The sequence below is a fragment of the Neoarius graeffei genome, chromosome 27 (genome assembly GCF_027579695.1).
Source record: "Neoarius graeffei isolate fNeoGra1 chromosome 27, fNeoGra1.pri, whole genome shotgun sequence".
NCBI lineage: Eukaryota > Metazoa > Chordata > Actinopteri > Siluriformes > Ariidae > Neoarius > Neoarius graeffei.
Window position 1 is genome coordinate 20,455,611 of NC_083595.1, and position 14,701 is coordinate 20,470,311.

The 14,701-nt window shown below is 41.6% G+C and overlaps 1 protein-coding gene across 1 annotated transcript in view; it reads left to right on the forward strand.

Moving 5' to 3' along the window:
• The first annotated feature begins 5,485 nt into the window (after positions 1 to 5,485).
• Positions 5,486 to 14,701, forward strand: part of filip1l (filamin A interacting protein 1-like) — a 118,968-nt gene continuing 109,752 nt past the window's right edge. Inside the window, exons 1-3 of the mRNA XM_060911145.1 lie at positions 5,486 to 5,797; positions 6,740 to 6,913; positions 7,928 to 8,106. Of these exons, the coding sequence (XP_060767128.1) occupies positions 5,489 to 5,797; positions 6,740 to 6,913; positions 7,928 to 8,106 (662 nt within the window). The 5' untranslated portion in view covers positions 5,486 to 5,488. The remainder of the gene's footprint in view (positions 5,798 to 6,739; positions 6,914 to 7,927; positions 8,107 to 14,701) is intronic.

Consider the following 14,701-nt stretch of genomic DNA (forward strand, 5'->3'; position numbering starts at 1 on the left):
GTATTAGGTGCCAATGCAGTGTGGATAATATTGGGATGATGTAGACATATCTTCTGGTTCCAGTAAAGACTCTTGCATTGTAGACTAACTAGAGCTTGTTTGTGCATCTATTGTAACATTCAGACAGTAACACATTGCAATACTCCAACCTAGAAGTAACAAAGGAATGAACTAGTTCAGACACATTCAAAATATGTCTGAGTAATAATAAATGTACCTCACCACGCTACTGTATTAAACATACATTCATGTCAACTACTGCACAGAGCTTTATAAATGATCTCCTAGAGTTATCAACTTTGATTGGGTCACTGTCAGCCCCTGCAGAACTTGATCAGGCAACTGAATGCTTAGAGTCAACGTTCCGCTATACTTTAGATAATGTAGCTCCTCTTAAAAGGAAAATGATCAGAGAGAAAAAATTAGCACCTTGGTATAATGATGACACTTGCACTTTAAAACAGACCACTCGAAAACTGGAACGTAAATGGCGTCAAACAAAATTGGTATCATTCAAATTAGCATGGAAGGAGAACTTCCTCATGTATAGAAAAGCTCTTAGTGCTGCTAGATCAACATATCTCTCCTCCCTAATAGAAGATAACAAAAATAATCCTAGATTCCTATTTAATACTGTAGCAGAATTAACCAGGAATAAGTCCACTATAGACACATGCACACCTGCAGTATGTAGTAGCAATGACTTCATGATTTTTTTTAATGACAAAATTGAAAATATCCGACAAAAAAATTCAAACTACTAATTTAAGGTCAGACAATGTAAGGGACCCTGTAGTTAACAATATAACTGTATCAGATCAGCAATTAGAATGTTTTACTCCCCTTAGAGAAATTGAATCACTTTCATTAATCTCCACATCAAAAGCCTCAACTTGTGTACTAGATCCCTTACCTACACGTCTATTCAAACAGATAATACCAGAAGTAATTGAACCGCTTCTAAAAATAATACATTATTCTCTTAGGATCGGCTATGTACCCAAATCCTTTAAACTAGCAGTTATCAAACCCCTGATTAAAAAACCTGACCTTGATCCCTGTCAGCTGTCCAATTATCAGCCAATATCAAACCTCCACTTTATATCCAAGATCCTTGAAAAAGCTGTGGCACAGCAGTTATGCTCATATCTACATAGGAATAACTTCCATGAAATGTATCAGTCAGGATTTAGACTTCATAATAGCACAGATACAACTCTGGTTAAAGTAGTAAAAGACCTACTGTTAACGTCTGATCAGGGCTGTGTCTCGCTGCTTGTGTTGGTTGACCTTAGTGCAGCATTTGATACCATTGATCATTCCATTCATCTGGATAGACTAGAAAATGTTCTGGGAGTTAAGGGAACAGCCCTCTCCTGGCTCAGGTCTTATTTAACTGATCGCTATCAGTATGTTGATGTAAATGGTGATTTTTCTAGACATATTGAGGTAAAGTTTGGTGTTCCACAAGGTTCTGTCTTGGGTCCACTGCTTTTTTTCTTTATATATGTCAGCCCTGGGTGATATTGTTCATGAACATTGTATTAGTTTCCACTGTTATGCTGATGACACACAGTTGTATGTTTCTGCAAAACCTGATGAGAGACACCAGCTTAATAGAATTGAGGAATGTGTAAAGGACATTAGACACTGGATGCTTATTAACTTCCTTCTGCTTAACTCTAACAAGACTGAAATACTTGTACTAGGACCACATGCAGCTAGAAGTAAGTTTTATGATTGCATAGTAACTCTGGATGGCCTTTCTGTTTCGTCATGTGCAGCAGTAAAAGACCTCAGGGTGATTATTGACCCCAATCTTTCATTCGAAACTCATATCGATAACATTACCCGGATTGCTTTCTTTCATCTCAGAAATATTGCTAAGATAAGAAATTTAATGTCACTACATGATGCAGAAAAACTAGTTCATGCTTTTGTTACCTCCAGGTTGGATTATTGTAATGCCTTACTGTCTGGATGTTCCAATAAGTGCATAAACAAGCTCCAGTTAGTTCAAAATGCAGCACCAAGAGTCCTTACTAGAACTAGAAAATATGACCACATCACCCCTGTCTTATCCACACTGCATTGGCTCCCAATCAAATTTTGTATTGATTATAAAATACTACTAATGACCTTCAAAGCACTGAATGGTCTCGCACCACAGTACCTGAGTGAACTTCTGGTCCTTTATGACCCGCCACGCCTACTTAGATCAAAAGTTGCAAGCTATCTGCTGGTATCTTGTATAGTGAAGGCTACATCAGGGGGCAGAGCCTTTTCTTACAAAGCCCCACAGTTATGGAACAGCCTTCCAAGTAGTGTTTGGGAATCAGACACAGTCTCAGCATTTAAGTCTAGGATGAAAACATATCTGTTTAGTCAAGCCTTTCATTAATGGTGCTTATGAGGTAAAGGTGTAGATCTGGAGGGTCCTCAGACATAGAATGTTTTGGTAAACTGGGATGTATGGATGCTGTCAGTCCCCCACTTGCTTGCTCACTCGAGTTTGTTGACAGTGTAGAGGCTGGCTGCTTTATGTCCCGGGGCTCCCTCATGCCTGTGTTACCTTCTGGCTCTCTCCTTTTAGTTGCGCTGACATAGTTAATTTTGCCAGAGTCCCTGCCTGTACTCGGTGCAAAAGGTATACTGTACCTACTTATTCAGGTGACATTGGGCATACCTAACAACCTGTGTTTTCTCTCTCTTCTCTCCCCCCCCTTCAATCTGTCCCTCTGAGTTACATGTCAATCCTGGGATTGAGGTGCTGACCTCTTCTGCTCCTCGGACCTGCCTGATCCATCCTGATGCCCTATGTCTGGTTCGAGTCTCATCACATCGCTCCTGTGGAGGACGGCCCCATGTGGACAGTTGAAAGTCATACTTGGAAGACACTCTGGACACTTCCAGTAATGCTTTTGGGTCTGAGGACTACAGTTGGCTTGTTAACTTTGGGACTGCAGTTGTCATGAACAGTTTTGCACTCAAGTTTCCATTAATGAAGAGTTATAACATCAATGAAACTGACTTCATGTTAAAACTGTTAATGTTATAGTCATGTTGTCTGTTGTTGTCCCGGTGAGGATTGGTTCCCTTTTGGTCTGGTTCCCCTCGCGGTTTCTTCCTCATGTCGTCTGGGGGAGTTTTCCCTTGCCACCATCACCACGGGCTTGCTCATTGGGGATAGATTAGGGATAAAATTGGCTCATGTCTTGGGTCATTCAGATTCTGTAAAGCTGCTTTGGGACAATGTCTACTGTTAAAAGCACTATACAAACAAACATGACTTGACTTGAACTAGTTAGTGTAATGACATTATATTTCTTATCTTAGCAATTTCACTGAGATGAAAGAAGGATATCCTAGTAACATTATCTACATAAGGTTCAAATGAAAGTCTGGAGTCAATAATCACACCAAGGTATTTTACTGCTGCACAGGTTAAAAGAGAAAGGCCATCCAGAGTCACTGTGTCATGAGATAGCTTACTTGTAGCTGCATGTGGTCCTAGTACAAGTACTTTCTGTTTTCTCAGAAATAAGTTGAAGGAAATTGATAAGCATCCAGTGTCTAATTTCTTTTACACTTTACAAACTAATGAAATGACCCAAATTTATCCTGTACCCAAATTCATCCTGTCCCCATGGCTACACTATTCAACATATCAAAAATCCCTTCACAATATAAAATCAGGAGACTTCATGTACACTAAATCTTACATGAATCCGGTGAACCATCTCAGAGGAGTATAGCCAAGATGGGTGAAAAATACACTCTTTCTCTTGCCAAATGGTAGTGCTATACCAGGGTGTCACTCTGGGAATGTGGGCATTATCATAATAATCCTTACCAGTAACCTGTGAAGTGTGAACTGTGTCAAGCAATGCATGGAGAATTTATGTGGCACTTCCTGTTTGCCTGGCAAAACATATAAATTCATTGTTTTGCCATGTCAGTGCCTTGCAAGATATCAAAAATCCCTTTGCAATTTAACATCAGCAACATCTTGACATCATGTATACCAAATCTGACATGGACCACCTAGGAGGAGTATTTCAAAATGTAACACATCTAAAAATGTACAAAATCCAAAATAACTTGTTTCCTGTTGGGTGTGGATGTTACAAATGTGTTCATCGTAGGGAGACCCATATGTGTATCAAATTTTGTGCATTAAATTGTATAGCTATCAAATACATACACAAACATACATGAAGACACACTTATAAATCCTCTACTGTAATTAGCAGCACCAGAGCACCCCAGGGCATGGTGCTGGCCCCTCTTCTCTTCACCCTGTACACTGCGGACTTATGCTACAACTCAGAGCTGTGTCACATTCAGAAGTTTGCCGATGACACAGCCATCATTGGGTGTATCAGTGACAACAGAGAGGAGGAGTATAGGAGCCTGGTGAGGGACTTTGCTGTGTGGTGCAACAGGAACCATTTGCAGCTCAACACCTCAAAGACCATGAAGCTGGTCATTGACTTTGAGAGGTCCAGACCAAGGTCACGACCAGTTCTGATTGAGGGAGTCGAGGTGGAGGCTGTGGATTCCTACAAGTACCTCGGGCTGTGGGTGGACAGCAAGCTGGACTGGACTTGCAACACCAATCACTTACACAGGAAGGGACAGAGCAGGCTATACTTCCTTAGGAGGCTGCAGTCCTTTAACATCTGCAGGAAACTCCTGTGGATGTTCTATCAGTCTGTGGTCACCAGTGTCCTGTTTTACACCGTGGTGTGCTGGGGGGGCAGCACATCCAAGAAGGACACATCCAGGCTGGACAAAGTGATCAGGTGGGCCAGCTCTGTGGTCGGCATGAAGCTGGACTCTCTGGTGATGGTGGCAGAGAAGAGGTCTATGGACAAACTATTGAACATCATGGACGATGCCAGTCACCCTCTGCACACCATCATCAGCAACCAGAGGAACCTGTTCAGTGACAGAATGCTCCTTCCCAAGTGCAGGACGAACAGACTCAAAAACTCCTTTGTCCCTCATGCCATCAGACTGTACAACTCCTCTCTGGGAGGGAGGAGGGGTAACAGGAGGACAGAGGACAGGAAGGAGCAGTAGCCTAGCCTAAAAAGAAGCAATACCAGACAATGTGCAATATAATGTGCAATATAAAGTGCAACAACTTTCCTGCTCCCCCCCACACACACACACTTACCCTAACCCCACTTCTCCCCCTTTCCCCCTTCATCTCTTCCCCATATCTTATTCTTTTATATTTGTATATGTAAATACTTAATTTATTTTAATTTATCTAGAAGTTTTCTCTATTTCTTTTCTCTGTTTATCTGTAATGACACTGCTGGAATCTTAATTTCCCTGAGGGAACCCTCCCAAAGGGATCAATAAAGTCTAGTCTAGTCTAGTCTAGTCTAGTCTAGTCTAGTCTAGTCTAGTCTAATCTAATCTAATCTAATCTAATCTAATCTAATCTAATCTGTTCTCTCCAGACAGTCCAGAAGCCATGTGTTCCTGTGGTAACAGTCTGGAAAATATTTCAGCAGTGACTTCATCTCAGGTGCAGGCTCAGGCACAGCAAAGAGAATCCAAGTGTGACAAGCCCTCAACCAGCTTTCGAGGTTCTAGCCAAGGTTCTAGGGTACCTCCAGACAACAAGAGTACAGTACAGCGAAAGCACAGGAGCAGTTGTTACAGCCAGGAACACAGCAAAAACACTGAACTGATAGAGCAGACAACATCATTGGGGAACAACAGAGACCTCTCCCATGATGATCTTCTTCTCCTGTTGAGCATCCTGGAGGGCGAGCTACAGGTATCAATGAACAGAATGCAGTCAAAGTCAGAACCTCAGTTCATGTAAATGGAGATAGGAACAGAGTCAGACTGGACAAGCAAAATGCAGAAATTCTGTTCATTTCAGAATGAACCTTTTAATGTTGAAGAACCCAGTGTCTGAGGCTGCTGAGGAAGACTTGGGAGGCAGGTGGAATTTTAGTTGAGCTCCTTTTGTGGGTTTATTCTGTCTGCACACTTAACAAAGCAGAACAATTCGACAGAAAAGGGTCTATCATGGATCCACAGCATTCGCTTCATCAAGTTCAAGTTCACACTCCTCGGCATGTGCGTGCATGTCTCACGAACTCTGCCAGCTCTCTCTCTCTCTTGCTCTCTTTCTTACCCAGTTATGGGAGTCATTAAAACACAAAGATACCCAAATAAGTAGACTGGCAATAATAAGACACATGTGAGAATCATTATGCATTACCTGCTGGTTCAAACCGCCTCCGGTCACAGCTGATGCTCAGCCATACCCCCAGTACCACAAACATATAGAAGCTTTGACCATAGAACAGGGTCTCTTAAGTGGATCAGAAATTTAAGCCTTAAATATGAAGTAACACACAACACCTCTGTTTTGCACTGCATTTCTTTATGGAAGATATCATGGGAGCCCATTAGAGTTAATATTTCAATAAAGAATCTGACTGTTTTATCACAGGCAATGGACATGTTAGGTTTGGTTGGTAATGTCAATAAAATAGGATATCTCATCATACTCTTAAGAGCAGAGCATGACAAGGGACATCTTGGGGGAAATAAAGGGGAGAAATAAAGAATAACATAAAGCACAGGAGACTAGGAATATCATGACAGGTCATATCATAGATAACTTTGAATAATTCAAGAACCTCAGTATTTATAAGCTGAGGTGTTCAAACTTCACTCAACATGAGTATTATTTTTATCATTATAGGCCAGAGATGAGGTGATCACGGTGCTGAGGGCAGAAAAGATAGACTTGGCATTACTGGAGGCCCATTATGGCTTTGTGACTCCTCCTAAAGTCCTTCAGGCCCTGCAGAGAGACACAATACAGGCCAAAGGTCATGGCTGGCAGGAAGACATCTATGAAAAGCCCATTGCAGAGGTGGGGGAAAAGCAAAACATTTTTATCCATCACAGAATTAAAGCGGTTGATATTTTCACGCTCATGGTGGACCTGCAAAAACATATTCTCAGTTTTATGAGTTCCCCCATGCCCAAGAGCTTTACCTATTCTACTGACACAAAGCCATGAAAATACAGTTTTGATATTACATATGTACTAAGAGGGACTCATGGCCAGACAGTATTGACTGAAGTGGGTTTCGTCAAAGACTCATTTTAAATGACACAGACCCCGTTTACACATAGCCAGGTATCTATAAAAACGTATATTTATTTATGCGGTTGCACCCATCATTTACACGTAAACGGAGGCTTCAGTCACTGAAAACGGCTGCTTTCGAAAACTCCGGGCAAAGTGGAGATTTGTGAAAACTCCGTTTTCGTGCCTGAGTGTAAATAGTGGAAAACGGAGTTTTCTCCGTGTTATGGGAAAAACGGAGTTTTAGCATTGTGATCTGACGGTCCTTCCTCCTTGGCTTTCAGATCTCTGGTTGGCTTTCTATTTGTTTGACATGTTTTTGACAGCCTTCCCTGGCTGTTTTTGAGCATTGTGTAAACGGAATTATTTTCTAGTACGGGGAGGAGAAGATACCCGTTTTCATAAATACCCGGCTATGTGTAAACGAAGTAACAGTCCCTGTTGCACTACACCAAATAGTAGCACAGGTCCATTCATTTCTGACAGCAAAAAATACCAATAGAACACAAATGGAGGAAAAAGTTGCTTGTGCTCAAACAAAGTAAAGGGAATTAGCTAATTGGAAAGCTACTTGAACTTTGAAGAAGCATGGATGCTTTTTTATGTTAAATCAGAAATTTATCATGATAAAAAAATACAAATGCATGATTTACAAAACGAAATGAATGTGGTGCACAGTATTTTACCTCCAGCAATATTTGTGGAACAGAGAGTCTTTAGTGCTTGCCAACAAGACCATATTTTTGTTATTGTTATATGAACTAATGTGTGTTTACATTTGCTTATGTTTCTTAGTTGGACAAGCTTGTGGAGAAGCAGAAAGAGACATACAGATGTATGCTGGAACAACTGGTGCTAGTAGAGCAGGCACACAAACAGACACTCGACAGACTAGAGGATGAGAAGCATAAACACAGCGAGTACATGAAAAAAAGTGATGAGTTCACCAACCTTTTGGAACAGGAAAGAGAAAGGTCAGTGCCAACAGAAAAATAGCCTTGGCCCAAACTGAAAATGCAGCAGATAAAAACTAAAATTTAAGCAGTCCTTTGTTAGAATATCTGATGAAGGGACAGCCACCCAAAGTACCCCAGGGTCAGGTACATCAACAAAGGTCATGCCAGGACCTGTGACCAGGTCTAGTTGGTCATAACTGACTAGGAATAAATTTAAGGCCATTCTGTTAACTAATTACAAATAGTTTAATATCCCTTGAAGGATATTAGATGATAGTTTATTAAATTGATACTTTGTATCAATTTAATAAAATATCATCATTACAAATATGTTCAATAAAATATAACATATAATAAATATATATTAATATAATAAATAAAATAAAAATATTTGGAGTCCTTTTCCTACAACAGGTGAAACAAGGCTTGGATAGACAAAAAGTTTAAGAAAGTCATGTTTTTGGAGGCTTACAGTTTTTAGTCTTAGAAAAATGGTCACAAAGAAAATAATTAAGGTCTCACTATGGAAAAAATGTTTATTAAGCAGTATGACCACAAGATTAATTATTTCACTAACACCATTAGTACTTAAACTGATTAAAAATCTGAAAATAGTGTTGGTTATCATTCATATTATAGCTATTAGGATGATGGTTACTGTATGTCTTTATAATCTTCCACCTCAACTACTGCAAAGGTCTTTTCACTGATCTTCCTGTCAGAACACTCACTTGATTGTAAAATATCCAAAATTCAGCTGCTAGAATTCACACCTACAAAGCCTTAAATTGATGTGTCAATCTATGCCATATATACTGGGCCCATTTAAGGTTCTCTGTTTTCAATCCACTTATATTCCCCCAGTTTTGTGTGTGGCATGTTTTCAGTGTACCACTCAAACTTTAGATTCACCTATTTCCTCCTTAAAATAAAAGATCAAAATCCAACTTTATTTCTTAGTGCTTAGTGCTTAATTACTGTCTGTCACAGTAATTAAGCAGTTCCTCTCCAGTTAGCTCTTTCTGTTTTCTGGGATCACAATGTACCATTATATAAAAGTTTTTTATGTCAAGTATGACTTGTTGCATAAGATGTATGTGATAATTGTAATTTGTCACCTGTTGCTAGACCCTGTAAAGCAACCGAATAATAATAATAATAATTATTATTATTATTATGTAAGGGGCAGCACGGTGGTGTAGTGGTTAGCGCTGTCGCCTCACAGCAAGAAGGTCCTGGGTTCGGGGCCGGCGAGGGCCTTTCTGTGTGGAGTTTGCATGTTCTCCCCGTGTCCGCGTGGGTTTCCTCCGGGTGCTCCGGTTTCCCCCACAGTCCAAAGACATGCAGGTTAGGTTAACTGGTGACTCTAAATTGACCGTAGGTGTGAATGGTTGTCTGTGTCTATGTGTCAGCCCTGTGATGACCTGGCAACTTGTCCAGGGTGTACCCCGCCTTTCGCCCGTAGTCAGCTGGGATAGGCTCCAGCTTGCCTGCAACCCTGTAGAAGGATAAAGCAGCTAGAGATAATGAGATGAGATTATTATGTAAGTCAGTTTTATTTTTAAGCACTTTTAACAATAGATTTTGACACAGCTTTACACAAATATATAAATTCCAGAAGTAAATTTTAAACATATGAATTTCTAAATTTGACCTGAAGTATATTTTACTGAAGTTATCAACTGTTTACTGATGGAGACTTGAGTGCAAAACTGGAGCGGCATGGTGGTGTAGTGGTTAGCACTGTTGCCTTACAGTAAGAAGGTTCTGGGTTCAAGCCCAGTGGCCGAGAGGGGCCTTTCTGTGTGAAGTTTGCATGTTCTCCCTGTGTCTGCGTGGGTTTCCTCTGGGTGCTCTGGTTTCCTCCGCAGTGTTGTAGTTGAGTCACTAAACCTTGAGTCCAAGTCCAGTCTTGAGTCCCCAAGGGTCAAGTCCAAGTCATTAAAGAAAATCTGGAGTAAAATCCACTATTGCTCTGAGTCGAGTCTGAGAAAAAGACTCCAACCACACCATTTGACTAGGCAAATGTCAATCAGGTGAAAATCCAATCCAAATTGCTTAAAACTGGTCTCACTGAATACAGAACAACATACTTTTTCAAGAATTAAAAGGTTTATCCATTCTTGAGATATTACCATAAAAGATTGAAGAAACAGTTTAATTTTTAGAAAACTGCCATAATATTATGTAATTCGCTAATGAAGCCCATTTTGGACCATGTTATCCTAATGGATAACATGGTCCAAAATGGGCTTCATTAGCGAATGAGATCAAAGGTTTTTTTTTAAAGAACTTTTTTTTTTCCAAGATATTTACATGGAAATTGGGAGGCACATAGATGGTTGTATACTGAATACAAAGCTTAAAAATTAGTTTAAAAACAATTATCCAAATTAGTATTTAATAGGTATTAATTATGCTAATGAGGTAGAATGTTAAATTGGTACACTCTCTTCTTCAAAGTTTCACCAAATGGCTTTATTTGTGCAATATAAAGCTGATCTTAACTCTCATGTATACATCACAAAGAAGGAGAAATAAATGGTAATTACAATTACAAATTACAAATACAGTTATAAAATATGCATAAGCATTGAATGTCATCCACATCTACCATTCTCGAGCAAAATAACAAGTAATAAATGATTATTTCTAATACCCTCTTTGTGCTCTGTAGGCTTTTGTATTTCTCAAAAGTAGGGCCTACTTGTGTTTATATGAAAGACTACAAATTTTAATTTCAATTAATAGTCACAACTTTCAAGGCTAACCTTAAAAAAAGCTGTGTGAGCCACATCTAATAAACAATTCCAATTAATTGAATTGAAATTGACACTCACGGTTTTTTAAATATCATTCTGACCACTAATGCCGCTTTTCCACTACCAACGCGGCTGAGTTGGGCTGAGCCGTGCCATGCTGAGTTGGGCTGAGTCGAGCTGAGTGGGGCTGTTGGAGTTGCATTTCGACTACAACCGCGCTGAACCGTGCTGGCTGGAAGTGGGTGGACACATTGGGTGGAGTTAGCGAAAGTGGGTGGATGTCACGTGATGTCGTTAGGCGGCACAAACAGTGACATCAGTGACCTTTTAAGCAGTAGTCTCACGACCCGGATAGTAAACAATAAACATGGAGGACATGGAGTCGTTAGTGTTGCTGGTCTTGGTGCTGTGGCTTGTTGTCACCGACAACGCCAACAGATACTGGCAAGAGCGTATAGATGAGGTGAGGCGCATAAGGCTTCAGAAATTCTCGTAATTCGTAATTATTCTTCTTCCGGGTTTACGGTGTTTACAGATCCCAGCGTGTTCGCGGGGCGTGTGTGGGCATGTGAGAACACTCCTCCTCACCAATCAGTGCACAGGGGAGTGTCTCCTCACGCCCCTCGCCCCACTCGGCTCGGTTTGGCTCGCTTCAGCCCTACTCCAAAACCGTGTGAGTTTTGGGTGCTGAGTAGGGCTGAAGAGAGCTGAGTCATGCTGTTCTGAGGTAGTTGAAACGCGAGCTGTGTCGGACTGAAGTGAGCTGAAGTGAGCTGAAAAAGGGTAGTGGAAAAGGGCCATATGATCTCAATATTTTTCAGCAAAACAACTTGTTATATTCTAAAATAGTTATTTCTTTACATGAATTGGTTTAATTTGAAAAAAAAATTAGTTAGGAAAGCTATGAAAACTCACTTCAAAGTATCCTGTGAATCATAACATTAAAACTAGCTGATGAAAAATTTTGCTGAATACTTCATCAGAAACAGCAAGAACTGGAGAACATCACTATAAAAGTTATCTGATTGATATTCACGAGTAATCCAGTCTGAAACCGATCAGGGGTGGGTTTCCCAAAAGCCTACGAGCACCTTAACTAGGAGAGAGAGTGTGTTCATTATGCTGCTCACTCTACCATTTAATGATTAACTTTGTGCTGCAATGCTTTTGGGGAACTCAGGCCAGAAGAAAGCCTGACTGCTTTTGGGTGACTCAAAAAGCACCGGCAGTTTCCTGACATCACGCGAGCAGAGTTTTTACTCTGTTGTAACAACTTCAACCTGGCATTACTCCCAAAGTCCTGAACAGATCTTAATGAGATAAATTTCTTTGAAAAGCAGAGATTATAAGCTTTTTAATGATATGTGGCAACAGGGGTGTGGCCAAGCGGCAGTTTGTGAATGGAGGGCAGGTTTGGGGAAGGTAAGTGGGTAAGTCGTTACACCTGGTGTCAATTAATGTGTGTGTGTGTGTGTGTGTGTGTGTGTGTGTGTGTGTGTGTGTGTTTGTTTGTTTGTTACAGGGATGGAGCAAAAAAGGAAGGGGAGAGCAGAGAAGAGTCTCTCCCCGACCACAATGCATGTGTGTATGTTGCATGTGTGATGGTATGAGTGAGTGAGTGCGTGCAGCTGCACTGTAAAAAATGTCCGTAGAATTAACAGTGAATTTATGTAATATCATGACATAAAAAAACTGTAAATACAAAAACAATGAAGCAGTGTGTAATTTACATCAATATACTGTAAAACTCCTCACCAAATACCACTGTTAATTTAACAGTAAGAATATGTTGAATTGATCATATTTTTTTTGGAGAATTTACAAATTGTTGTAGTTTAAACACAGACAAACTGTAATACTAAAACAGAATGTGATAGTTAAAATTACATCATTGCCCTGTTAAAAAAATAAAAACATGTCCACCGTCGTGGCTCAGTCAACTAAGGCGTCATACTATGAATCCGGCGACCCGGGTTCGATTCTGACCTGAGGTCATTTCCCGATCCCTCCCCGTCTCTCTCTCCAGCTCATTTCCTGTCTCTGCACTGTCCTATCCAATAAAGGTAAAAAAAATTCTAAAAAAAAATATATATCTGTCTAGTAGATCATTGCTTGTAACCATCATTTTGAATCATTGTTTATTGTACAATGAATATCCGTAAAATTAACAGTTATGTATTGATTATTGTACATTGAATACCTGTAAAATTGAACATTTTCAAACTGTTGTTTTTACAAGTGTTGATATACCTTACCGTAAAGCCATATACACTGTCACTGTATTTTTTACGGTGAAAAAATGGCAACCACAGCTGCCAGTTTTTCACTGTAAATTTGACAAGATTTTTTTTTACAGTGTGAAAAGCTAAAATAAGGACAATAAAAGAGTGTGGATGTGAACATCAACTTTTGCCTGCCACGCTTCTGTGCTCCACCCACATCAGGAACTGTTACAGTGGTACTGAAACCCGGGATGCACAGAAGGGACCCACCCCATGGAGTCCTCCCCATTCGAAGAGCTCATCCTTGCCCTTGCTACCGCCCAGCAGAACCAGCATCAAGCGCTGATCACCCTCCGAAAGGAACAAGACCAATGCTTCGAAACCTTGATGCTGGCCCAGCAGGAAGATTGCCAGGTGTTCCGGCATCTGCTCGCATCAGCAGGGGCGTCGATCATCACCGCAGCCAGCACCCTCATGAAGATGGGCCCGCAGGACGATCCGGAAGTGTTCCTTGCCCTCTTTGAACAAGCAGCCAGGACGTGGGGGTGGCCAGCACCCTCACAAAGATGGGCCCGCAGGACAATCTGGAAGCATTCCTTGCCCTCTTCGAACAAGCAGCCAAGACATGGGGGTGGCCCCAGGGGGGTGTCCTCCCTTTCCTGACTGGCAAGGAGCAGTTCGCAGTGCAGCAGCTCCCTACTGACAGCTGACTGGTGTATGCTGACCTGAAGAAAGCCATCCTGCAGCAGGTCGGCTGGTCCCCGGAACAACATCGCCAGCATTTCCAGACGCTGGCATTGGAGGAGGTCGGCCAGCCGTTTGTATTCGGCCAGCAACTCCGGGACGCCTACCGACAGTGGCTGAGGGCAGAAGATTGTGACGCTGACAAGATCATCGATCTGGGGGCACTGGAACAGTTCATCTCTTGACTTCAGGAAGGAATGGCAGAATGGGTCCAGTGTCATCACCCAGCATTGCTAGAACAAGCCATCGAGCTGGCAGAGGACCATCTGGAGGCGGCTCCAACAGCAGGCAGATGAGGCTTTTCTCCTCTTTCTCTCTTCTCCCCCTCTGTCTCTCTTTCCCATCCCCACCCCGTTCCCCTACCATGGAGGCGGTGTCCGGCTCATCCCCAGCTGGCTCATCACACCCGTGGTCTCCTCCCATCTCCCTCTTCCATGTCTGTGTTGTCTCCTCCTCAGGTAAGTAACTCCCATAACACCGGTACAGAGGGAAAGCCTGGGCTGGTGTGCTGGTGTGGCAGGGAGTCGGAGCATCTCCAAACTCGGAGCTCTGCAAGGGAGATGGGAGCTGTGATCCAGACCCCCGACATGCCAGAGACCGCCCCCAATCGGGCTGGAATGTATCACATACCAGTAAGTGTTCAAGGGTATACATATCATGCATTGGTGGATTCCAGTAGTAACCAGACCTCAATTCACCAATGCCTGGTGCAAGGTGAGGCATTGGGGAGAGCACAAACAGTGAAGGTGTTGTGTGTGCATTGGGATGTTCACAATTACCCTCTATTGTCCATCCATATTCTATTCTGGGGCCAAACCCATAGAATTAAGGTGGCGGTTAACCCTTGTCTCACCCACTCATTAATTTTGGGAACTGCTTGGCCAG